Below are 27,891 nucleotides of genomic sequence, written 5' to 3'. Positions count from 1 at the left end.
GTTCATGTACATTTTGAGGCCTTCCTGAATAGGGATTTTAGTTAAACCAGAACAAGTCAACATGCCTCCTGGTAAAGAGGATAAAACATATGTTAACCTGCCCCGCCATGAGCCGGCACAATGGGCATGAGTGTTTCCTTTGAAATTGAGATGTCTTCTATCCAATTGAAATGCTAGCAGAAATACAGTCCATTACTCCACCATCACTGAAACCAATCACAGCTTTCCTCTCTTCAGTGGCACCCTATTACTTATTTTCATATTGTTGGATGTACTTGATTCCAAGAATACTTGTAAGACTAGTCTGTGCTGTCTACCTCTTCCAGTGCCCTGTTGATGCCACAAGAGTTTGTAGGTGGGGGTTGAATTTTATTTCAGAAGATGTTACAGGCTGGTTGCTTCGATGGCAAAGTGGGATACTCACAATGATCATGTAGTAGCCCAAGTTTTATGATCAGAAAATCAGAAATTTGCATGTCAAAGAGGTCATAAGAATATTTAGGTTTCAAGAACTTCCATCTTTGAGAGGAATGGGGTTTTGACCAGCTGGTTCTGTGATTTTCTATATTCTTTTGCTGCTACTCCTGCTACAAGGTTTGCTTATGATCATATCCAGTACCAGAATAATATTAATGCCAGTGCCACCACTGCCCTTGTCTCATATGAATAGCCTCACAAATGGCTACCATGCAGACCTTACCTCATGTTTAGGACAAATGGCAGCACAGACCATCACTGCCTGTTATCACTGAACATGACAGATTTGCTCCTGAATACCTTCAGTACCGTTCTTCGCACAGTATTATCATCCTCAATAGAGCTAAAAAGGCATTCCCAAGAGCATCATATGCTTTCAGATGGACTAGGTTCTGCTAAAGGATTTGAACAATAGCATGACCAGGCATGACAAAAACATGTCAGGAAGAGATGGTACTACAATATTTGTTTCTATTTTGCTATATCGGGCCTTCCATGTCCTTCCACTAAAATGCATTTGCTTGCCTTTATTTGCCACATGCACGTCATGTTCTCCAGAGACATCTTATTTCACCCTTCCAAGTAAGAGTAAAGGGAGAATATGTGGCCTAATAGCTAGAGTGGTCAACCCCAAAGCTGGGGAAGTGGGGTTGAGTCTTGGCAGGGACGCTCAACATCCTGTGATTCTGGGCAAATAACTTAATCACCCTGTGCCTTCCAAAAATTAATGCATCAGTCTGTAACATAACTGGTACTTATGTAAAGCCCTCTGATACCTTATTGTCAAGTTTGCGCTATATACAATTCCCCCCAAAAATAAATGGTTTTTGAAATCTTTAAACCCCCTCTTGTACAACATCCTCTCATCCTCAGTAATGTCATATTGTAATCTCCATATTGATTGGCCCACCTTTTAAAATATGTGTAAGCAAGATTTGTAACATTAGTCTTGGTACATTGCATTCTCAGTGGCTGGCATATTGGCCACAAGGATCAATGAGGTTTAAACCATTTCTTTTCCTTTGTCATCAAGGATCTCATATTTTCTTATTTCGAAGATTGGGCTCGGTTTTTAACAAATCAGTTCAGTAAAGCAGTGAAATCTCAGTACAACTCTGACATGAAGACCACATTCAGATATTACCTTAAAAAACAACGAAATATTCTTAAACTGGTCAATGTGAGCCATGGAACTCTCCATATAGAATTTCCTTCAGCTGCACAATCAGTTGCAGGGTGGATTATCTCATGCATTTTCTCTTCCTTCCACTAATCAAACTAGCTCATTCCATCCGAGGTTCGAAGTTGGAACATCACTGGTAAATGACTGTTACCCACCAGACTCTATCCTGTAATCCCATTTGCCCATGGTTCCACAAACAGGCCCACAGACGGGCACCTTTTTTCACTTTTCATAACAACGTTGCTCCAGTCCTTTCTCTCCTCTTTGGGCTTCTGAATCGATTTGAGCATAGCCTGTGCAAACCCCTAATATTTTACCTTCATTATCTTTCTTGGCGGCCTTGATATTTTTTCTTACCAACTGCTTCCCAATTAGAATCTGGCCATCTGCATATGCTGCCATTCATTGGTTTAAGGAATGTTATCCTATTTCTCAGAAACCTGTGCACGTAACGTTCCTACAGTGGCGGGGATCTAACTACACAACGTGGCCATGCATTGTGGATGTATTGTTTTTAGCTTAAAAAAATATTTTTTGTGCCACTGCTTTTTGGGGCTTAGACTTTTAGAAGTTGAAAGCTCTTAAAACTCCTATCATACTGACTAGCGGACAAACATACGTTTTCTTCAAAGATAGAAATTCCAGGCTTGGGGAGGGCTCTCAGACCTAAGTAAGCCCTGACTGCTGCAACTCTGAAAAAAGTCTTTATTTCCCTACACTAAGCTTCATCCCAAGTTCTACGTACAGCTTAACACGGGGGCTCCACCCCAAGGTATTTATTTAGTATAAGATTCCCCAGGACCTAAAAACGTGTCCCAAAGATGCTTGTGTGGCTTAACTTGTCGATTGCCGAATGGTTTCAGAAACCTAAAATTGGTTGCGTTTATAGGATGCATCTGGCATTGGTCTTAACTTACAGGTTGTCTGGCACTCTTTGTTCTAGGAATACCATCTGTTTCCCAGTCCTGTGGGACAAGGCAAAGAGTTGTGGTATTGCGAAAAAATCGTGCAGACTCAGACAACTAAAAGCATCTCAGCCTTTCAGTTGCCTCTGGTTTTGAGCATAGCAGGATCCGAAAGCTCACAAACATACTCTCTGCCCTAAATGTCATCAACCAGTCTCTACTGATGGAGATTTCTTGCACGTCCTATCCAGATACCCCTCAAGAAAAGATGATCACTTTATATGAATTTTCTGTTCTCTGATAACTCAACATTGTTTTATTATTACCCAAAAAGAAATGTACTCTCTTATATATCTGATTCTGTTGGCAATGGTTATATTCTTGCTTTCAAAGCAAAACATAATTCAGGAAGAGGAGAACTGTGACAAAGGTCCTTAGTCAATATATGAGGGAGCTCTGTAACTGTAACTCATCGGAACCACTCTCTGAAAGATGTAGCAACAGAAAACTGTGTCAATTGAAGCAATAATGTGTTTTACATCCCTATTTAGGACTCATTCTGCATTAGGCTTCTAAGCCTAGGTTCCTCTTCCCAATCTATCCCCATTCAGTGATTGCCTCTGTGCCCTTTCAGCTTCTCGTAATGTATAAAGTCATCCAAGAGGTATACAGTTAGGACTGTGCTTCTTATACTTGTGCATCCATTGGACTGCCAACTCTGATCAAGCCCCAGTACACCCCTGTCGTTTTGTTTTTTACTGTTGGGCAGATTTTTGTAATAGATTAGGTCTGCCACAACCACAAAGGCCTACATTCGGATTTAGGCAAACAAAAACTTTCACACAAGGCATATATTAGCAGCATTCAACACCATTGACCACTGAGTCTGAGAGACCTGAAGCTTAACGTACATCCTTAAATAGCTGGACTAAACAGGACAAATTAAGATGCTTCATATTCCATGTCACCTTCCTAAACTCTGCAGTCCCTTCAAATCAACACAGTTCATTGGCATACTTTTGGGTATCCACAATATTGAACCCCACACTACTGCTAATGACATCTCAAGTTGGTAGGTTAAGGGGCAATCTGCCTAAAAGATGTTTATTATTTACATGTTTACCCACTGTTAACCGAATTGATGCTAGGCTGTTTTACCTTTGGGCTAAACCAAATGTCTGCTGGTTTATGATGACTGATAATCTGCATTGCTGGAGTCTTGATTGTTTTTTTTTTATTGCTTCCTCCTTTGAACTGACTTTTGTTATTAGGCAATGAGAGCACGTTTTGAATGGTCCAATTTTCAGAGCATCTTCTGTACCTGTTTATTTTGTTTAAAATAACTCTTTTTCATTCATGTACACAGTGTCAATAGCCAATTCAGGATTGCAAATAGTGAATTGTTCTAGGGTCTGTCTTAGCATAAATGTTTAGATAAATGTTATTGTGTTCTCTGAGCTGTTTTTGACCTCTATCTTGATGCCAATTGTGATGGCTTTGTCTAGGTCCCAGTTCGGACAACTTTGAAGATGATATGAGTACATGCGTTCTTGGACCATCTGCTACAGTTTTGGAAGAGTCGAGAAAGGAAACCACCCCTGTGCAACTTCCTGTTTCCGGACCAGAGTTAGCAACTATGATGAAAATTGGCACCAGAGTGATGAGAGGTGTTGACTGGAAATGGGGAGATCAGGTATCAAGTGAATGTTTTACTTGCGGTTTCCTCTTTGCTTGCACATATGTCAATTTCTTTTCGATTTCTCAGAGTAGTGGACTATAATCTCTGCTGGATGAGGGTTGCACAGTGTAGTAAAAAAGGCATATCTTTAATATCTGCTGACTATATTTTTTGTTTTCCTTTTTAAACATGTGGCCCCTGAGTTAACTCTAAAAGGAAATCATTTTTATAAAGGTTTATGTTCCCTTTCCAGATATTGTATATCTTTATTATATCTGAGCCTCATGTTGGGACAACAGACACTATTTTTTCACTCTGTAATTGTTCCTTCTAGAGCCACTTATGCTCCAGGTGTCGCACTGCCATTGCACCGTACCGAATAGATGTGGCTACATCCGGTTAGCATTGTGCAGTAGCAATGCAACACCTTGGCTACCCAGCATCTTCACTTACTATTTGATAAAAAGAACGTTGTAGCCTTATGAACTTGCAGAGATGAAATACTAGAAAATGCCCTAAAAAGGAAAAATATTTAAAAGAAAGTATAGGGTAAAATAAATGACGTGTTCATTTTTATTTTGTAGTCATTCCAACCAATGGCCATGTCTACAACATAATTACCCTCATGAATATTCAGCCCTTAGTGCCTCTTTATGTACAACAAGCTTTTTAGACATTCATATAAGGAGTAAGGCACTTCATAATCTCCAGTTGTGAATGTATCCCAACACCCATCACTGTGATAGTTCCTATTCCTGGTGCAGCTGTCTAAGTACTAGAGGTTGCCATCACTCCTTGTGACTTCACTTAGTTCAGCACTTAGTTCCGTTTGTCTCCATTATGGGAGGGTGCATTTTATCCAGCGCTGCAGTGGATTTGCCTCTCTGGTTAGTCTGGACTCTGATACAAGTTGTTTTGGACGTATTTGCCTGTACTTTATTTCAGTGATTTGAGCACAGTATCCAGAAAGATTGTAATCTGCAGAGAATTACCCCCAAGCACACCAGCTTCATTACAGAATCATGGCTGGAAGAAAACATGGCATCAGTATTTCATGAAGTTGTTCCATCAGGATATAAAACTGTCACACAAAATCGCATAGGCAAAAGAGGAAGCGGCTTGGCCATCATATTTAAAGAAACAACACATTTTACAAAAACTGAGGATGTTTCTTTACAAGGTGGTGTGACCCTTCCTGTCAGATGGAACCCTACACCAACATTTTCACAGAACTTTTTCCTTCTCCTTCATCACAGACCACGACCTGTTATTTCTACATTCCCAGACACAATCTTCTTACAGCATACCCAAACCTATGCATCCTTGGTGACCTTAACATATGGTTTGAGAAACCTAATATGCCACACCCAGAACCATCCTCATTGGCCTATAGACCTATAACCTACAGCAACTCATTCCTAATAACGCATAAATCTCTGAACACACATTAGATAAATTTGTTGACAAACCAAACCCAGTAACCCTCGTAAGAATTACTTATGTTAGATGATCAGACCACTTCCTCATTGCTTTACAATACAAAAAAACCCATCACAATTAAAACCTTCCTACCCCCAACCACATACTGACCATAAAACAAGCTGAATATGGAGGAACTAGAAAATCTCCTTACCTCCAACTCAGATCTGCGATCCATTAATTCTGCACAGTCCACGGATGACTCAAGAGAGCTTTTGATCTCTTAAGTCCTCTGAAGACATCGAAGCATAACAAAAGCACACACGCCCCTTGGATGAATGCAAAATTAAAAAAGATTGAACGCAACTGGCTCAAAACTAATAACCCCAAAGACAAGATATGCATACACATTTACTACAGTTTCAAGTTTATTTATGCTCGGCTAATAAAAGCCATTGCAAATTGCTAGAAACATATGTGAAAAAAAAATAACACCGTGTTCAGTAATAAAGCGCTAGTTGCAAATAGATATCAAACATGGAACTTCTTGATAGCAATAAAAAAATGACTGTGTCAGACACTGCTGTAGCACCAGTTGTAAAAGTATCAGTTCATCCTTATTAAAAGAAGTTCATTCACTTGTGATTTTGACATGTTAAACTGGTAACTGATTTCAAAGATTTTTTTTTTGTTTTAATATTTTATTGAAAAAATAAAAAGGGAAAAAGTAGAGTCATCATCCAATACTCATTACAAGCAATACAAAGTAAAAATACTGGGCAATACAGAAAGAATAATACATCCGGGATCAGTATGACGTCGAGATCCAGCCCTATCCAGAGCCATATCAATAGTAGGAGAAGTACAGATCTCACCTCCATACACATTCCAGTGTCCCCACTTTTTATCCCATTTCCTGGGACACCCCCTAATCTTAAACACAGATTTCTCGGCCAACATACATCTGTCCATTTCGGCCACCCACTCCACTAGAAGAGGCCTCTGGGGGGCATCCCACTGCATTGCCACAGCACGTTTCACCAGCAGAAAGCCCAGGGCCACCCACTGGAGCTCCACCTCCGTAAGGTCTGTGGGACCCCATATGTTAAGAATCCCTTCTCTAGGGGAAAGAGGGATGGGTTTCCCTATTGCTTCCGTCATTTTATGGGTCGCCCTATCCCAGACCTGTTGTATGATAGGACATTCCCACAGAACATGATAAAAGGAGCCAGTGAAGGCTGCATCCGCGGAGAGACTGATCGTCAGGGCGCCTTCCTATTCTGGCCAGGAGAGGAGCGGACATATAGGCCCTGTGCAGGACCTTCAGTTGGATCAATCTAAAACGGTGATTAATCGCCGTTTCCCTAGGGGACATCAGTGCCGATTGCCATTCGTCATCCTCTAGGTGTCCTATGTCACCTTGCCACTTGTCTCGTAGGGACTGGAAGGAGTTGGGCATGTTACATAATTTGTGGTACGTGTAAGATATCGCCTTTGCGTAGAGAGGTTCTGAAAGTAACCAATCCTCGAGAGGTGAGGCCTCTGGAAGGGAGGAAAGGTCGGACACGTTCGCGAGGACAGCATGTGTAATTTGAAGGTATCTGAAGGCCTCACCTTGGGCAAGAGCGTGTCGCTGTTGGAGGTCAGTAAAAGTCATGAGTTTCCCCTTATGGATCAGGTCACCTAGAGCAGAGATTCCGATCATATCCCATTTATCAAACCCTTTATGGTGGCAAAGGGAGCCCAACTTCTGTGTGGCCCAGAGCGGAGTAGCCTTGGTAAACACGTCCGACCATCCCATGCTCTTGTTAGCACAGTGCCAAATAGCTATTGTTTGAGACATGGGCCTTACATAGCGATTCCGGGGGAATTTACCATACAAGGCACCCAGGTAACCTTCTCGTCCTGTCTGGTAGCGTTCTAAATGAAATGCCGGGTTCGTAGGCGACCCATGAACCCAAAAGTTGGTGGTCACCAATTGGGAGGCCCAATAATAAAGGCGCATATTTGGCAGGGAAATGCCCCCATCGTACCATCCCTGAGTAAGTTTATGAAGGACAATTCGAGGCGCCTTACCATCCCACAAAATGAGCCGTAGATCTCCTTCCAGCGCACGGAAATAGGAATCAGCAATCGGGAATGTGCAATTTTGAAGGACATATAAAAAGCGCGGGAGTGCCAACATTTTAAAAAGAGCCGCTCTGCCTGGGAGTGATAAAGGTAGTGAACGCCAATGAGAGACATCACTGTGAAGTCTCTGTAATGGGCCCTTCTGGTTTCGTTCATAGAATAGTTGGGGATCTGGAGTAGCAAAGATGCCAAGATATCTGAACCCGTCTTTGGCTATAGCAATCGAAAACCCCCTCGGAGGGGCGGGTGGAGGGTCATGCAGACAATCTAGAACCGATATTGACCAATTGATTGAAAAACCAGAATTTTTACCAAAATTGGTGATGCCATGCAATAGGCTATTAAGGGAGGATCTGGGGGAAGAAACATAAATGATTTCAAAGATTTGAATCAAAAATTCTGAGTCGTATAAGTGCATGTTTAAAAATCTCAGTCTGCCGTTGCTCCCATTGTGGTGCGACTTAACCTCTTAAGTGCTGCGCCTATACCAGCGGCCGACGGCACCACTACCTCGGGAGTGCTGCCGTCGGCCGTTGGACGTTCCAGCTGCATCTGCGCAATGGAACGTTCACCACTGGAGCTGGACGTTCCAAAGCAGCTAAGGTGTTAAAGTGCCGGGGCGTCAAGAAGTAAGCTCATTCTTTGCTGACTCGATTATGCCCAGGTCTTTCTTGACTTTGTAATATGAAGTCCTGGTGTCCAGTTTCTGCCCTTTAGATGATGGTGTGCGCTTTTGGTGAGCTTATAATACAGAATATACAAGTCAGAAAACTATACTATTCAAACCGAATCCACAATGGCAAATTTGTCAATAAAAAAAGTCTATTGAATACTCGCCGAATTCCGTAAGCCAAAATGCACAGAAAGTACCAGTCCCATTTCTTAAGGTTTCTCAAGATGTTTGTGAAAAGCTGGCTAACTATAACACATTTAAGGCAAATATGTTGGATTCTTACTTAAACCACAAAAAGCCAACAAACCCAACCCATTTCCCACAATTCCCTCCAGCCAAAGGCAAACACATCAACTACGCTCTTTTACAGAACTATCACCAACTGATTTTCTGGATCTTGTCAAAGCAATCAAGCTCACCGTCTCCCCCTCTGACCCTTGTTCTCTTCAAATCTTCAGAAACATTCTATCAACTTAAGCTGCCATTGTGAGACGCTGGCATAGTATATGGTGCTCACTTATGTAAGTGTAGCACCCTGCCCTAATCCAGACAACCCTTAATGTGATTTTAGTGGTGTTAGACAATCTTAGAAAACTTTCTAAGTAGTAGCTTTGGAAAGCAGCCTACAGGCTTAGTCCAGAAGGAGTGTAAAGCAGCTTGTTTTACCAGAGTGTAATCTTTAAGTATAGATTAAGTGAAAATTAACCACTAGTGTATTTATAAAAATATATATTTATTATAAGACATTCTCTAGCACATACAAATATTTCCTACCCAGGGATATACAAAATTCACACAATACTTTGCAAAGAAAATAGGTAAGAAGCTCATATTACACAGTGGTCACCAGGGGGGGTGGGGACCAAACTATATACTAAAATAGAGGGACACAAATGATGACTCGGGTGAAGACTGTACCCAGAGGCAGTAGAAATGCCGGGAACCCAAGAAACCACCCAAGGTAGGTACCCAGGAACCTTGCGGGCTCAATTTAAGTCAATGGGTAAGTTGCGGTTGCAATTTTAAAGAAGTACCCTTCCCAGTGGACCCTGTAGAAACACATTGAAAAACAGAAGGTTGGAGAGCCACTCCATCCGTGGATACTCTAGGAACCAGGATACCTACACCAGAGAAGCCGGGAGCATAGATGCAAAGTGGCATCGGTAACCGCCGTTGAATTCAATGGAGGACCTCAGGAAGATGCGGCTGTGAGAAAGTGCCATCTTTCTTGCATGGTATGCCCCCTATTTTTGCTGAATTGCTGATGTACTTTGACTGAGTGTGCCCTGGGCTCCTGCCAATCAGGTACTCTGGGCCTGTGTTCCTTCCCTAAAACTGCATTGAAACCTAAACCCAATTGGCATCTCTGGCCACATGTCAGCCCCTAGTAAATGGTACCCTAGGTACCCAGGCACTGTGACCAGAGAAGGCCCCTAAGGGCTGCAGCACTTATTGTGCCACCCTTAGAGGCCCTGTACCCTGACACACACACACACTGCCTTTGTAGGATGAGTGTCCTGGTGCAGCACAAAACAAAGAGTCGACATGGCACACATCCCTGTGTAAGGCTAAACAATTGGGCGAGCAAGGGTTTTTAGGGGCGCGTCCTATCCCCAAGTGTAATATGAAGAATCAATGTGGACTAGCCCACTGTGTGTTTAGAATATGTCTGATATTCTAGGTCATTTGTGATTGCGGCCTTGTGGCTGGACCCAATAGGTCTTGTTAATAAACCCCTCGCACACCAACCTGGTTAGTGTCATGCTTCATCATTGGGGTCCAACCAGGCAGCCGAGTGCCGCCTGGTTGTGCTTCCACGCCTGACTACAGCGGAGCAGGTGTAGTGCAACAGTGTGATGTGGATGAAGGTGAATATTAAAAGGCACCTCTGGGAATCCTTGCCTACTGATTTATTCTAGACGGCCCAGGGTGTTGATTAAAATATGTGGTGCAACTACAAATAGCGTATTGCTATGAGTTGACTATGTGTTTGCGGTCTACATGTTTCAGTCCCTTAAAAAATAGGCGGGACTTTCGTCAGGACCAAGAAAAGTAAAGTAAAGTGAAGTGAGTGGCAAAAGTGGTGCCACTGGTGATTAACTCCTACACAAGCGCTAAAGTGTGTGGAAAAGTTGAAGGTTAAAACTGTGTCTATTTACTTACAGACACTAGCTGCTTTGTGAGAAAAATCCTGTGGAAAGAGGGAACAAAACATAACATAGCATACATGTAATGAGCGTCATGCGTTAGCAGGTATTGAATTGTCTGGCTGCATGCATGAACGTACCTCGTGACCAAAAGATAAAAAGACAAGTGACTGTTGTTCTAAGGAGCGCGGCATGCAGGCAAAAGGTTAAGACATGCCAATGCTGGGAGCGGTGGTGGCGCTCATTTACCAAAGGGTAGTTTTAAAACTGTGAATAGATCAACATAGTGGCGTACTCGGGTAGCGTTGTGCTACCTGGCGATCTATAACAGGGCCACCCCGCGGTATGTGGGCGGCCTTGGTGAGGCGCTACTGGAGTGACTCATTATATGGTGAGACAGAACAGACCTATAAAAATTACGTATTCTAATAGAAAGCTTGCACCCACACGGGCTAAATGCATAGTAAGACAAACAAACATATAGAAATTACGTGGTTGATAAAATAGCACCAATAGTTACTTCGCTATAACATTTTGTTCCAGAGATTCGGGGCGCAGGGGAGAGGCACTCCCGTTATCAATCTGTGGGAGTTATGAGAAATAAATGGTAAACTCCGCTTGTGGCCAGAAGAGGGATGCCCACAAATGGCTGGGGGAGAGGCAAGACCTTACTTGGTTCACAGTGGGCTAGTCCACATTGATTCTTCACACATCCCTGTGTGCCATGCCCACAACCCACTGCCCTGGCACACCTCAGCCACCCTTCTAGCTGGGTGCCCTATGCCAGTGGTGTGGGTACAAGAGCATGAGCCCTGTACCCCTACTGTAACCAGGTCTATTCCTGGGCACTGGAAGTGCAGTGCTGTCATTAAGAGTATATGGTGGTGGGAGATTTTCACCAGGAACTCCACAGCACCATAATGGCTGCACTGAAGACTGAGAAGTTTTGTATCAAACTTCTCCGCACATGAAATCCACACTGATGCCAGTGTGGGATTTAATGTAAAATACACTACAGAGGGCAACTTAGTGTTGCCCCCTGAAACTAACCCACCTCCAGCGTCCTGACTGGGGCGAGGTGCTAGGCCTCCGCCCCCAGGATGGGCAGGGGGAGCTTCAAAGGCATGCCACCCTTGTGAGCTTCTCCAGGCCACTTGTTGTACTCAGCAACTAGCCCCCACCGGTTCTGACCCCCACTCTTGCGGTAAGACAGGCGGGAAAACCTAAGTGAGGAAAGGGGGTGTGCCAGCCTCTGCCAATCCCACTCCTCAGGTGGGGGAGGCGAGGTGAAGCACAACTCCGAGCTCTCGCCATCTTGAGGATGGGGAGCCCTACCCAATCATAGACAGGCTCCTGCCCCCCTCCCACTGGAGAGTGGCAGGTTAGAGAGTGTACTCACCCCAGGGTAGGGACCCATTAGTCCCTGACCTTCCCATACCTGTAACGCCCCTAAATTTAGTCTTTAGGGTCACCCTGAACCTTACTTCCTGAGGTCCCGATTCTGAAACTACCAAGAAGAACAAGAAGAAATTTGACCTGCCGTGCAGCTCCTAACCAGCGGACAACACCAACTTACTTGGCCCCAGCCCTACAGGCCATTCGACCCTCGAACCTGCTCCTGCTAAATCCTGGCGTCTCTTGTGGTCAGCAACATCAAAAACCCCGGAGGACCTGACTTCCTTGCTCATCCAAAGACTGGGACACCCACGAGCAGTGGTGCTGCTCAAACAGCAACAACCCCTGGTGCCAGCCAGGAACCGCAAACCCAGCACACTCTGCACCTGTCGAGCCCGACCTGTGCGAAAAAGACCATGAGGTCGTCCCCCCGGCGACTGTGACCTAGAATCTAGCACCCAAGAACCCTCCTCAAAACTCCTGATGACGCCTGCAGCCTCACAATCAGGGACCCTTCCAACTACGACCAGCAGAGGATAAAATTTCCCGACACCAAAAGACACCCCTGCAACTGCCGCCCTGCAGACCCCTGTGCCCTCCTTACAATTACTTGAAACCATTAAAAGGTAGCACAAGATACATGTGGACCGCAGCCCTTATAAATATTGCTGCTTCAATATACGTATAGATATTTATATAGAGGGGTTTAATCAAACGTAACTTTACTGGGGCGGAGGGGTGTCTGTCTGTTTGTCTGTGTCACACTCCAGTAAGAAAGGCCAGCACATAAAGGACATATTGCAGTGCAAAATATTTATTCACCGTTTGGAGGTGGATCCATCAATGCATTTCGGCCTCCTCCGAAGCCTTGGTCACTATAAGTGAGGCCATTTTGGAGTATCTTGGAGAAGTGTGGCTCACGGTGTAGAGCAGGCAGACCCGGAAGCTGAGGTCAGACCCGGGACTAGGGTTCAATTCCCGACGCGGCAGGGTCTTGAGCTCAAATGTCCACGGACTCGATAATTCTCGCTTCGGTGCCTGCTCTAATCATGGGTTCTCACTCTGCAACTCTGGGCATTAAGCTTGCTTAATCTCCACAACGGCCCCCCTGCGGCGGGATGCCTGGCTTTCACCTTGGGGATGCCCTGTAGGGGCTATCTCACAGGGAAAAAAGCCAGGACGGGTTCCCAAGGCAAGCGCCGGGAAACCTCCGGGTAGCTGTGCGCTCAATAAATGCAATAATAATAATAATAATAATAATCTTAACATACATCCACGTGTACGTAGTGAACGTAGACAAACTAAACCTACTTTCTCTTTTTCATTATCACAACATTCAATCAAAAAAGAAAGCTATTTCTGTTTGAATATTATGCAAATAATGAACATAAATGGAAAATACAGAAGAAGAAATTACATGTTCATTGTTCAAAATAATTCATTTAATCTAAGTTAGTGAAATTACAAGAGCACATTAGAAAAAGTTAATTACTTCATCATTCTTGTGCCCTAATTATGCCCAAGTGGGATTAAAAAATGATACTAGCTGATCTATTAAAGTTAAATGCTTAGTTTTTTAAACTCAACTTATCTCCTATCATCTATTTCTCCCCAATAAGGATAAGTAGTAAATTGCTGTAAGAAATCTAGACCACTAATATCTGAAGAGGAGAGATATACCAATTATAATGCAATTAAAATTACGTAAAAAAACACTTTAAGATTGTCAAAAGCATCATGGCCAAAAAATAAAAAGGAGACTTATTGAAAGGGAGGGTTAACGATGGACACATAATTCTCCATCTAAATTTAGTCCCCAAGGTTCCTTGCTACAAGGGGATAAGATGGAACAAGATTCTAACCGGCACTAGGCACTTTTCCTGTCAGCTCCTCTTAGATCTCTTTTAACCTGATCAATTAAAATACATCTAATTTTGCTGGTATTACTGTTATGTTTTTGGTAAAAATGTTGTGCCACTGGGTAGTGGGGGCTATTGTTTTTTATTGCTCTTATATGTTGCAGGACACGTCAATGTACCTGAAGAATCGTGCTTCCAACATATAATTTAGTGCAGGGTCATTTCAGAATATACACTGCATACTCTATTTTACAATTTAGATGACTTTCGATCTTAAACTTCTAATTAATAATGAGACTCATTATAATGGTTCAGAAAAGGGGGTGGTGATGGACAGAGTATCTGAATTAAGCAGAACACTCCTACCCAGTCAACAGATCAGGGATTGATCCATCACCGTTTTTTAGCTCACTGCACCATCCCAGCTCAGAACCTGGCTACATGCAAATTAGTCTGTCCCTGGCCCAGTGCATCATGGGAACAGGGCAGACCAAACTACCAAGCCAATTCTTTAACTGGAAAGGAAACAAGCTTCCGGGGACCGGTTTCTGGCATTACAGCCGTCTTCGGCCCGGCTTGCTTGAATCCTGATGGTGCAGTGAGCAAGGGACTCATGTCTGAGTATACCCTTCCACGCTTATGGTGGACAAAACGATTCAGAAAAGGGGGTGGTGATGGACAGAGTATCTGAATTAAGCAGAACACTCCTACCCAGTCAACAGATCAGGGCTTGATCCATCACTGTTTTTTAGCTCACTGCACCATCCCAGCTCAGAACCTGGCTACATGCAAATTAGTCTGTCCCTGGCCCAGTGCATCATGGGAACAGGGCAGACCAAACTACCAAGCCAATTCTTTAACTGGAAAGGAAACAAGCTTCCGGGGACCGGTTTCTGGCATTACAGCCGTCTTCGGCCCGGCTTGCTTGAATCCTGATGGTGCAGTGAGCAAGGGACTCATGTCTGAGTATACCCTTCCACGCTTATGGTAGACAAAACGATTCAGAAAAGGGGGTGGTGATGGACAGAGTATCTGAATTAAGCAGAACACTCCTACCCAGTCAACAGATCAGGCTGTAATGCCAGAAACCGGTCCCCGGAAGCTTGTTTCCTTCCCAGTGAAAGAATTGGCTTTGTAGTTTGGTTTGCCCTGTTCCCATCATGCACTGGGACAGGAACAGACTAATTTGCATACAGCCAGGTTCTAAGCTGGGATGGTGCAGTGAACTAAAAAACGGTGTTGGATCTAGCCCTGATCTCTTGACTGGGTGAGAGTATTCTGCTTAATTCAGAAACTCTGTCCATCACCACCCCTTGTTGTTTAATCATTATAATGGTAGCATTCTTACAATAGCCACATGCCTTGCAATTTGCACGTTTTACAAAACTATCACAAAGTTTAAGCCAAGGTTCTTTCTTCTAAATCTTATTACTTTTCTCTAGCTAATCTCTCATAGATTTGGCACTTCTTTAGATAATCTGGATTCTTCGTGGAACCTTCTTTCCTAAGACTGGATCGTTCCATTTTAAATGGCAATTTCTATTCAGGATAGATTTAACTGCAGTATGCGCAGTGTTATAGTCAGTAATAATTCCACCAATTCCTTCTTGTTTGTTTACCTTCTGAACTTTGAATAGAGCCTCCTCTCTTTTAAATGTTGATACTGTGTTACGCTGATGTTAGTACTTGCTCTTTATACCCTTGTTTTTTAAGTTTCAACTTCCTAACACATTTAAATAAATCCATTCTCATCTGAACGTAAGAAATCTTTCCTTCCGAACAAAAGGAAAGTCCTATGGACAATTCCACATCTGCTAGTCTATCTGCTTCCACATTCTACCTGTGGCGTTGAAGAAACTTAGACAGCGAACGGTGTAGGTCCATTTGTAACCAAGAGACCTACACAGATCAGAGTACCAAATATTTGTAATTGTAACGACTGTCACTTATGAGAACAATCTTCTGTAGGGTTGTCTATGAAAACCACCACCACCACCACCTCCACCGCCTCCTCCTCCACATAAATTCTTAAAGCACTGCAGCATTGATAGGCAGGTCAAGTGTGAAGGCCACTCCACCAGGGAATGTAATGCTTTGGTATCTAAGGTGAGGAATTTGCAGGTAGAAGTGTCCGTCAGAAGAACAAGTCACTTACCTATATATTCTTCACTGCCCTCCCAGCTCCCTGTTCTGTGGAGTCGCCTACTTTTGACATCTGAAAAAGTTCCAAGTTTGTTCTGAGCACTTTGGTACCACCATTTGGTCATGGTCTGCGTCTGAGGGCACAAGCTGGACGTAGGAAGAATCTGATATCTGTACACAGAGCTGACGCTTATATGGGGCTCCACTCCAGCAATTTCATAGCTAGTATGAAGTTAACACAGAGCCGCATGGTTCCCCCTACAGGAACAGTTAGCTCAGCTGAAGAAATGTTTCCAGATTCAGTCTGGCCCTTGAGGATTTTTCTAAGATGTGGAATCTGCACTTAGAGTATCCAGCCGAATTAGTGTTACTGAATGGAAGTAATGCACAAGTTAATTACCTTCGGTAACGATATATCTGTAAGAAACAGTAGTTCGTATTAGATTCCTTACCTTAGAATATCTCCAGGCGTCAGACTGGATCCGGAAAATTTTGCGTAGCAGTACCCCTGCGCGTCGGTAGGCGTTGTCTACGGCTCCGCGTCCATCGTCGGCGCCGGGATGATGTCGTCGGAGTACTTAGACGCCGCTCTCGCGCGCTGACATCAGTTCTTTTACATAGTTTTTCCGCGCCAGAAACGCAGAGCCATGATAAAAACCAACACTGGTGACATAAAACTATGGCCCTGAAAGGGGATGACCTTAACCCTAAATATCGGTTCGCAGAACTGGAAGGATGGGTGGGGGGATAAGGTATCTAATACTAACTACTGTTTCTTACAGATATATCGTTACCGAAGGTAAGTAACTTGTGCATCTGAAAGAAACAGGTTATTATTAGATTCCTTACCTTAGAATAGATACCCCAGCAATACCAACCCCGGTGGTGGGTCTGCGAACCAATGATCACACCAGAAAGTCATGGGGAACGGAACGGCCGAAAAAGCCATCTCTCCGGACTTGGCTGTCCAGGCAGTAGTGTCTTGCAAACGTGTGCGGCGAGGCCCACGTAGCTGCCTGACAGATGTCCTGCAAGGGGACTCCCCGAGCCAGGGCAGTAGTAGCCGCCGAGGCCCGAGTATAATGGGCCCTCAGCCCAACGGGAGGCTCTTTTTTAGCCAAAGAGTAGCATACCTTGATGCACAACCCAACCCACCGAGAGATGGTCGGCTTGTGCACCACCCGACCTTTCTTAGCGCCACGTAACCAACAAAGAGTTGGTCATCCACCCGGAACTGGCGTGTGTGATCCAAATAGAATGAGAGCGCACGTTTTGGGTCCAAACGGTGGAGCCTCACTTCCTCTTTCGAGGGATGCGGAGGCGGAAAGAAGGAGGGCAAGGTGATGGACTTCCCGATGTAGAAGGCTGTGACTACCTTGGGCAGGAAAGAGGGTCCCGTCCGCAACACAACTTTGTCCGGATGGACAGAAAGGAAAGGAGGTTTAGAGGAAAGAGCTTGGAGCTCACTTACCCTCCTGGCAGAGGTGATGGCAACCAGGAATGCAGTCTTGTGAGTAAGGAAACGAATAGGACAGTTATGAAGTGGCTCGAAAGGAGCACACATCAGGTAAGTCAGAACAAGGTTCAAGTCTCATCGAGGCATCACGAAAGAAACAGGAGGAAACATATGAGTGATGCCCTTAGAAAACACATTTACAACTGGGGACTTGAACAAAAATGTCTGATCAGGGAGCCTTAAGAAGACGGAAATAGGAGAGAGGTAGCCCTTGATAGTGCCCAGAGCAGAGCCTTGCTGGGCAAGAGAAAGAAGAAAGAGGAGAACCTCTGAAAGAGGGGCAGAAAGGGGATCCACAGCCTTTGCTGTGCACCATACCACAAATTTCTTTCACCTGCAGGCGTATACCGATTTTGTGGAGGGACGCCTGGCTGCCAGAATCACATTACAGACTTCAGGAGGCAAGTCAAATGGCCTCAACTGCCGCCGCTCGATCTCCACGCATGTAAGTGGAGACTGGATAGGTTTGGGTGGAGGACCGTCCCCTGCTGCTGCGACAGAAGGTCCTCCTGAAGAGGCAGACGAATCGGGGGATCGACAGACATGCTGAGTAGCTCGGGATACCAGCATCTTCGTGCCCAGTCCGGAGCCACAAGGATAACTTGGGCCCGGTCGCGTCTGATCTTCTTCAGCATTCTGGGCAGAAGTGGTATAGGTGGAGAGGCGTACAACAGACCGCAGCTCCACTTGTAAAGCATCTCCAAGCGAGTGCTGCCTTGGGAATTGATGACGTTGCACGTTCTCTTCTGTGGCGAATAGATCTAACCAAGGCTCTCCCCACTGCTGAAAGAGGACTTGCGCCACGTCCGAGTTCTGACGCCATTCATGATCCATCATGCACCGACGGCTGAGTTCGTCCGCCCTGGCGTTCAGTGAACCTGCCAGGTGTTGAACCACCAGGGTGACGCCCTGATGTTCCAGCAACTGCCATAGGCGCAGAGCCTCCTGGCATAGGGTGCACGACCCCACCCTGCCCTGTTTGTTGCAGTACCACATGGCGGTGGTGTTGTCCGTGAACACCTGCACTACACTCCCCCGGACAGAGGGGAGGAATGCCTTCAGTGCAAGCCGGATTGCCCGCAGCTCCAGAAGGTTGATGTGGAGCCGGGACTCCGCTGGAGACCAGAGGCCTCTGATCTCCGCCTCTCCCTTGTGGCCTCCCCAGCCCTGGAGGGACGCGTCCGTCACAACTACGTGCTCCGCTTGGGGTAGGGAGAGGGATCTGCCGCTGACACAATCGCGGTCCGTGAGCCACCACTGCAACTGTCTTGCAGTACCCTCTGAGATCAAGACATGGTCGGACAAGTTACCCTGATGCTGGTCCCACTGAAACTTCAGGTCCCACTGCAGAGCCCGCATCCGCCACCTGGCGTGATGCACCAGAAGGATGCAGGAGGCCATCAGCCCCAGACGCCGCAGCGTCAACCTGACCGAGACTCAGGATAACGGCTGAAAGATCGGAATCAGAGCCTGAATATCCTGAACCCACTTTTCGGGAGGATAAACCCAAAACTTTGCCGAATCTAGAACTGCTCCAATGAAGAGGAGCTTCTGAGAGGGACACAGGTGTGACTTCAGCACATTGATGGAGAACCCCAGCAGGTGCAGGAGGTCTGCCGTAGTCTGGAGGTGGCTGACGACTGGGGCAGCAACCAGTCGTCGAGGTAGGGGAAGACTGAAACCCATAACCTGCGCAGATGAGCTGCGACCACCGCCATCACTTTCATGAACACCTGTGGGCGATGGTAAGGCGGAAGGGGAGCACGGTAAACTGAAAGTGCTCGTGGCCTACAGTGAACCTCCGGTAACGCCGGTGGGCCGGCAGGACAGGGATGTGAAAATAAGCGTCCTGCAAGTCCAACGCTACCATCCAGTATTCCGGGTCCAGGGCAGCTAAGATCTGAGCCAGTGTCAGCATCTTGAACTTCTTCCGGAGGAAGCCGTTGACGTTCCGCAGGTCCAAGATAGGGCGTAGGCCCCATTGCCCTTCTTGGGAACCAGAAAGTAGTAGGAGTAACAACCACACCCTAATTCTGGCCCATGAACACGCTGATGGCCCCCTTGGCGAAGAGAGCCGTAACTTCCTCTTGCAGAAGATTCAACTGATCCCTTACACTCGGTGGTACTGCGGTGGCATGGCTGGAGGGGTCGCCTCGAAGGGGAGGGAGTAGCCCCTTCGGACGATTTGCAGCACCCACCTGTCCGAAGTGATGTTGCGCCAGTGAAGGAGGTGATGGCGAACCCTGCCCCCCACTGGCGTCACGTGGGCCTGAAAGCTCGGACATGGAAGGCTTTGAGGCGGATGCTGCGGGTGTGGATGTGGACAGGCCTCGCCGTTGTCCCCGGGCACCGCCACAGAGGTTACCACGCCTGCGACCGTGCTGGATGTTAGTCTGTGGCCTGTGGCGGGCACGACGTGTGGGGGCGCCCCTTCCTTGGCCGCGAAAGGCAGCAGGCTGCTGGCCTTGGGCCGACAGGCCCAAGGACTTGGCTGTAGCCCTGGAGTCCTTAAAGTGCTCAAGCGCACTGTCTGCCTTGTCGCCAAAGAGGCGACGGCCATCAATCGGCATGTCCATAAGGGTGTTTTCGACATCAGCCGAAAAGTTGGCGGACCTCAGCCAGGCGTGGCGACAAATCGCCACTGTCGTTGCCATCGCTCTACCTAGCAAGTCAGTTGTATCCAGTTCACACCGGATGGAATACCGTGCAGCATCTCGACCCTCCGCAAGGGCTTGGGCGAGTTTAGTCCGGGCCTCCTCCGGACATTGTGGCAGCACGGCTGCGACCGTGTCCCACAGAGAGTGGGTATAACGGCCCAAGAGGCACTCTGTGTTAACGGACCGCAACCCCAAACTTAGTGAGGAGAACATCTTCTTGCCATACTGTTCGTACCTCTTGGATTCCCGATCGGTGGGAGCCGTCGGGAATGCGTTCTGGGAGTTAGAGGCCTGGATGACCAGGCTCTCGGGGGTGGGGTGGGTGGACAGGAAGCAAGGGTCGCCTGGAGCCGGGCGGTGGTGTCTGGCCACGTTCCTATCTACAGGGGCACCTGTAGCGGGCCTGGATCAAGTGCCCAGAAGTACGTCAGATAAGGCCTCCTTAAACGGAAGCAGAGGCTCCGAAGAGATTGCCTGCGGTTTAAGGACCTCATTGAGGTGGTTAGTCCTCACGGCCGCGACGTGGAGTTCAAGGGATAAGGCCTTGGCCGCCGCGTCAACACCACACTATAGGCAGCCCCCTCCTCCATAGCCACGGTAGGAGGGGAGACAAAACCAGTGTCCGGCGAAGTGTCCAGACCACTGGCATCCCCAAGCTCACCTGCCCAGTCCTGATAAGGCTGGCACTCATGTGCCAGAGGGTCCTCAGACCCCTCCCAATCCTCCTCCCCACCCATCTCCTGATACTCGGGGTCAAAGGATGGGGCCGGGTCATAGAAGTAAAAATCTCCTAGATGCGGTGCCGGGTTGCGCCGCTCCGGCCCCGAATCGTGGGTAGGACCGGGGACGACGTCATCCGGGGACGGCGTCGGGGGCAACAATCTGGGGGTCGGCGCCGGCAAGGTCGTAAGGTCGGCTGGCGACGACCCAGATCCAGTGGCACCCTGCAGCGTCGGGACTGAAGTCGCCGACGGCGCGGGGGCCGAAGCACCCTGCCTGCTTGGGGACCGAGTAGGGGCCGCTTGGCCCGAAGGCGCCACGGAACCCGACGGAGGAGAGAGCGACCTCATGGCCATGAGTAAGGCCTCGATCTCCTCCGGCGTAGCGTTCTGCCATGGGACTGGCGGGTATGGAGCAGGCCGCGACGGAGGAGCCGCATGGGCAGTGTCACCCGAACCCCCGTCCGCGTGAGTGTCTGGGGAGTCAGAAGAGCGATGTCACCTCTTCGACTTCTTATGCCTCTTACCTGAGGACTTGGAGCCCGAGGAATGGGGTCGATTCCCAGAGCTATGACGACTCTTGCCCCGTGACCGGTCCCTCGACCTCTTTCCGGACCGGGACCTCGAACGGCGCGGGGCCGACTGTCGGAGCTCGAGGCGCTTGCGGGACTGCTCCCGCCTAGCCTTCGACGTCAAGGCCTGGCAGTCGGCGCTCGACTTCTCATCGTGGTCGGGCCCCAGGCAATGAAGACACCGGCGATGGGGGTCCGTAACCGACATCAGTCTGCTGCAGTCGACGCAGGGTCTGAACCCGGGCATCCCTACCGGCACCGTCTGAGTCGTTCGACTCGAAAAACAGATCAAAAGATCCAAAAAGTTTAGTCAAAAAATTTCTAAAGGTTACCACTTTCTCCGGACCTGCGCTTGCTGGCGCGGAAAAAAGAAGAAATTACGTCAGCGTGCGACGGCGGCGTCTAAGTACTCCGACGACTTCATCCCGGCGCCGACGACGGACGCGAAGCCGCAGACGACGCCTACCGACGTGCAGGGGTACTGCTACGCAAAATGTTCCGGATCCAGTCTGACACCTGGGGATATTCTACGGTAAGGAATCTAATACTAACCTGTTTCTTTCAGATGTGTTCATTTGCAGCTTGCAGTGCTGTTGATTTACATGTGGCCTTTCACCTCTCCAAATGCAAAGTCACAGTACAGCCCTCTGTCTTTATAAAGGCATATTTCTCTAACAGTAGACCTACAATTTACTGCCTTGAATCTCTACTCCTACTTACACTTCCCCATATGGGGAAAAATGCAATCTAAGGTGGAGTCTGTCCTGGGGCTATATGAGTTTTGGGTAGATTTCGAAAGTTGCCTCGAAATCGAAACCTCTTCTTAGAAGAAAAACAACTTGCAACATCCACCTCCATCCCTGGATGGCAAGAATATGCATATGATGTAATATACAGTAGCACATACTACTGACTGATTGTTACGGGTAAAATGTTTCTTGTGATACATTGCATTGAGGAACTTAGATAGTGCCAAAGAGGAAAAAACATGTAAAAGTTACTTTTAGATAATAATGTTGACAATCTTTATATCCTTGAAAGGAGTCTTGTTCATAAATATTTATAATTTCTTCCTTTCCAAAATAAAGATTTCTTAATGCAGGTTTTGGTACTTGTGTACTTAAGGTACAGTGTTTATGAATGTTCACTATGTTGCCTTAAAGAGTGATTAATTTTGAATCCATTCACTACTGAAGATAAGGTCCAATAATGATAATTTTTGTTATTGCACCATACTATAAATGTATGCAGTATAGCTCACTTTGAAATAGCTTGTGGTGTAATTCAGTAAGAACGAGCGTACATTGGCCCGTCTTTCTTAGTTGTCACTGTAGGGCCAAATGGATTGTGAAACCTTCCGTTCGAATCCCGGAGAAATATGGTTAGCCTACCTAGTTCTGTGATACAGATGTGAGTCAGTGATGATATGTCTTTTTGTGTATTAAACAAGCTCATCCTACACGGAAATGTGCCTGGATTTTTGCAAAGATTGGTTGTTCCTATTGCAATTTTTTTTCCCTTTCATAATTGTAGTGTACCTAGTAGTGACATTTTAAATTTTCACTTCTGTCACTTGTTCGGTGTCTTGAAATCATGTAAAAAAGTTTGTGTTTTAGTTTGTGGCTTGGATGTTTCAAAAATAGTCTGTAAAAGGAGCACAGTATCCTTTTTGTAATCTAAGTTCCTCTTTTCTCATTGATCTTCTAGGATGGCCCACCACCAGGCTTGGGCCGTGTAATTGGAGAATTAGGGGAAGATGGTTGGATCAGAGTTCAGTGGGATACTGGAAGCACAAACTCTTACAGAATGGGCAAAGAAGGCAAATATGACCTGAAATTGGCTGAACCACCACCTACAACACAGACCACAACCGAGGATTCAGACACAGAAGATGATTCTGGTAAGCATCTTCTAGGAATTGGCAAGACTAATGTTTTAGTTGCGTTCCATGATTTGATATTTATTTTGTGTGATGTAATTTAAAAACCATGTATTATGTATTGTTGTTGCGCTTCATATGAGTTGTAGTGTTGCTCATTCCATGAATGTGGGTCTGTTGCGATTGAAAGAGTGGAAAATCCGATTTGCTTGTGCTTTGAATATGATGAATTAATCAACGGGTACATGTGAATAGCCTTTCTTTTACTAGAATTGGGATTTTTTCCGCTTGGTCTGGCTTGTCTCTGTTTCTCAGCAGCCCAATGCACACTTATCTGTGGCTTTCCCCTTTATTATGCACTTGACACTGCTGTTATACGTTAACAGGAGCAGTGTACAAGGCTAAGGCATCCTGAGCACTTTCCACTTGTGGATAACTGTGTTAAGGGCTATTCTGATAGGTAATTCTACATACAGATTCCACATTTCTCAATACTCCATGCACCAGACTGGATCCTGAAACTTTTTGATAGCTCTTCCATGCCGGTAGGAGACACTAGTTCAAGATAAGTCCCTACAAACAATGCCATTGTGACATCACTGAAGCCATAAAGTGCCCATCCTAGCAACCTGACATTTGTTTGCATTTTTTCTTCACTTTTGACGCTCATCCAAAGCTTACTATTCCCTATCCCTGTCATCATTGCTTAAAAAAATTCTTCAGTGCAGTGTTCTCTACCTCCGCAATCAAGGTTCAAGCCTTGCAGAGCCTATGAAGGTCAGATGTCTTTCACTGACCACATGACATCTGCCTTTGGTGCCTCGGTTATAGACGACAACTTAAGGTCATGAGAATCTTGTCAGCCTATAGACTCTAAGGCCATTAAAGCATGGAAGCCAAATGTCTTTAAGAACAGGGCCAAAGATGGTCACTGGAGTAAGATAAATTCCTGTCCTCTCGAGTTTGCCGGGGGCGCTGGCATCGAAGTTGTCGCAGGGTAGGAGACATAAGCATAAGGAGAAGAGACCTGGTGGGAGAGACAAACTTAATAAAGGTAAGTCCCCTAAATGCTGTCTGATCCTCACGGTTTCCTTCCTCCAAGCCGGAATTGGTAAAGATATTTCTTCCTTCTGACTCAGCAACAGAAGACACTGCCCCAGCACAATTAACTCTAGTTATCCTACCTCCGGAACCCCAATCATGGCCCCGTGCCCCTCACTTCTAGCTGCAGTTACTGCTCCAGGCACAGATTCAGCTTTCTGAATGGCATGTTCTAGTTCCTTAGAAGGCCCTTGCCGATTGGACTGGTGGAGGTACGGTTTGACTTCTGCAGGCAAAGCTTCCTATTGTATAATTTGCCCATTTTTTACCTCAGCCTTTTGCTGCTGCGCCAATACTATTACCACACCTGAAGGCGCCTTCACCAGACCCTTCTCTGCCTTCAGTACTAGTGTCTCAAATACTGGTGCCTAATCTTTAGGCATAGCTTCTTGGGCCACAACATCCTTTTCCTGCGGCCAAGAAGATGCCCATCTGATCCAGGAGGGAGACACAACTGCGAGAGAAACAGCAGGGCACATAGGTTATCCTAACGGGAGATGATTCATGAGCTGTTCTGAAGTGATTCTGATACCTTGGCCCTGTTAAGAACCTATAATATTAGTGAGCCATTGTAATACCTGCCACTTAATTTTGAAGATTACTTGGATCTTGGGGACGCCAGAGGCATAGATGCAGCCTTTTAATTGGAGATGTTAAATCCATCAAAACCCCACCTCCAGAAGTGTTTTCATGCCACACAGTGATTAGGAAGGTGGCTAAAATGTTTATAATTGGGAGAAAGCGCCCTTTTTTGACATGGTCACACCCTCTTTTTGCCTGGTATTTGATGCAACTTTGATTGAAGTGTAATGCATTCCTGCTAACCAGATCCTCAGTGCCAGTGTTCTTTGCTAAAAACAAGGTAACTGTGCAGTTATTCCACAATTGGCAAGCCCTTCAGGACCCCTGTAAGTCACAAGTAAATGGTACCTCTGGCACTAAAAAGGGTCCCATAAGGGCTGCAGGATGTATTGTGTAACCCTAAGGAACCCACCACCAAACTCATGCAGACTGACATTGGCGGATGTGGGTGATGGTGCATACAAAAATGAAAACACAGCACTCTCCCTGTGTGCCATGTACCCAGACACTGCATGCAATGTATGTAGTTACCCCTAGAGCAGGCCTTCCATCCCTAAGGAAGGGTGCATTTTATTATGTGTGTTCATATCTGCACGAACAGATATGCCCCTGTGCTGTCTAGTTCAATTACTAGATAGTACAACTGTTTAGGGAAGCCATCTTAAGTGCATGTACTGGACACTGGTCATTATGAGTTCCCCAACTACATGATGGCTTCACTGAAACATATGGTGTTTGATATCAAACACATTTTCTTAATAAATCCCTACTGATGCCAGTAATGGATTTATTAAGACATACACCTAGAGGGCACGATAGAGGTGCCCCCTGAAAACCTACCAAACTCTAGTGTACTGGCTGACTGGTATAGACCAGCCTATCATCACAGGCAGGTTTCGGACCCCCCTTCAGGTGAGAGCCCATGCTCTCTGAGGGTAGAAACAATACCTGCTCCAGCCGTAGGTGTTGTTGCCTCCTCCAAGCAGGATGGCTAGTAATCAGCATAGCTAGAAATCAGCATATCAAGGCAGACAGCTTTAAAGGCTTCTGCCGCATGAATAATTAGCCCCGGCTTTCCCCACCCAGGGGAAATGCCAACCCCTGCCCTGGCCCATTTGACACCAGGACAGACGGGAAAATTAGCTATTCAGGAGGCATGTTCACTATTAGTCTAGCTACACCTCTAAGGTAGGCTACCTGATGTGAACACGAAAAGAAGAATTCCACCATCCTGGTTTAAATTAGATGCACTGGGTCAGGGTTATGTCCACTCCCCACAGGAAGTGGTCTTAAAGGAGCTGTACGCACCCCAAAGGTAAGTAGCCCATTGGTTACTACCTTCTCATCCAGGGGATACTCATCAATAGTCATAATCTATGAATAATCTCCGCCCATGTGCGGGATCCCGGAGCATATAGAAAATATATGTTCGAGGCATATGGGCTGCAGATGGTACATTATGAATAGATCGCCATCTGGTGTTGGGCTCGGATGATTGCACTTTGTTTTTCTCTTGGAGAGTCTTTTGTCTCTTGGTGACTCCTCCCTTGGTTGGTAGTGCGCATGGGCATCGGCTCCATCCTTAGATTGTTTTTTTCCGCCATCGGGTTCGGATGAAGATCGAGACGCTCCAGATCAACTTCAGAAGAAAGTGATTTTCGGCGCGTATTCCCTTTCCAATTCGACGGTATTGTTATTCGAACACGTTCATTTCCATTCCGACGCGTTACAAATTCAAAATAGAAGAGAAAAACTTGGATCTACGTCGAAGAACAGGAGGCCTTTCTCGACGCAGTCAAGCCCGGAGTCCATGGAAAGGACTCCATTCAAAAAATGTCCAACGTGTGGTGCTAAGTTCCCACACAAGGACCTACACGAGGTGTGCAACCTCTGTCTATCGCCTGAACACGAATCCAGGGACTGCGAAGCCTGCGCAGCATTCTCCTCCAAGCTAACGATTAGAAATCGTCGAGCTCGAAGACACGAGGTTTCCAGAATGCAGGCGGAAGCGATCCCGGAGCTGTTCGGAGACTAACAAATCGAGGAAGAAGAGGACCAGTCGGGGTCGGAAGGGGACCAGTCGGAGGTTGAAGAACTCATCGAGCAACAAACCGTGAGTGACGACGTCCCCTTACCGAAAAACCGACCCCGTGCGGTAACGACCCCGCCCTCGGGCCCGGTCAAACCGCTGAAAAAAGTTTCCGACGCCCCGCCCTCGGGCCCGGCAACGAAACCGAAACCGAAACACTCGGACTCCCACCATGTCGGATCCGAGAAAAGGGCGACATCGACTTCGGCACCGAGGCTACATACAAAGGAGAGCTCGGTATCGAAACATTCCATGTCGAAACATAAATATGACTTATCGCCCAAGAGACACTCGATACCAAGATAGTCGGAATCGAGCAAACATTCGGTGTCGAAAACAACAAGATCTGACGATCGAAAACAAAAGCACCTCTCGGAACCAGGACCCTCGGTACCGATTCAGGAGCAACAGACAGATCCCAAACAAAAGATCTTGTTTATTGATCCACAAACTGGGAAAGTGGTCACGAAGAAGAGAAAGAGTGAACAGTCAGAAGATAAACCTCTTCCTTCAAAAAAGAGAACAATGGGGACGAATATAACTCCTCCTGCTTCTCCTCGTCCTAGAGTAACACCCTCTTCTCCTATTCCTCACAATAGGCCAAATATTCCTACACCTTCCACACCAAGACCAGCTACACCTCAGTCAGATGTAGACAGCGATCTAGGGGAGGGAGAACCTCAAGGGGATGATGAAACTATCCCAGATGAGGAGGATCCATGGGAAAATTATGATGTAGGGTCAGATGAGGACAACGACCCAGAGTTA

General features: G+C 46.4%; 1 protein-coding gene across 5 annotated transcripts in view; it reads left to right on the top strand.

Annotated features, from left to right (window-relative positions):
• HERC2 (HECT and RLD domain containing E3 ubiquitin protein ligase 2) overlaps positions 1-27,891 on the top strand; it is a 1,676,463-nt gene that overhangs the window by 470,487 nt on the left and 1,178,085 nt on the right. For all 5 annotated transcript variants that reach the window (XM_086934186.1, XM_086934185.1, XM_086934187.1 and 2 more), the window contains exons 36-37: positions 4,071-4,258; positions 23,180-23,372. In XM_086934186.1, coding sequence (XP_086790312.1) covers positions 4,071-4,258; positions 23,180-23,372 — 381 coding nt within the window. The remainder of the gene's footprint in view (positions 1-4,070; positions 4,259-23,179; positions 23,373-27,891) is intronic.

The sequence above is a fragment of the Lissotriton vulgaris genome, chromosome 8, assembly GCF_964263255.1.
Source record: "Lissotriton vulgaris chromosome 8, aLisVul1.2, whole genome shotgun sequence".
NCBI classification, from domain to species: Eukaryota; Metazoa; Chordata; class Amphibia; order Caudata; family Salamandridae; genus Lissotriton; species Lissotriton vulgaris.
This window is presented reverse-complemented; position numbering and strand designations above follow the sequence as displayed.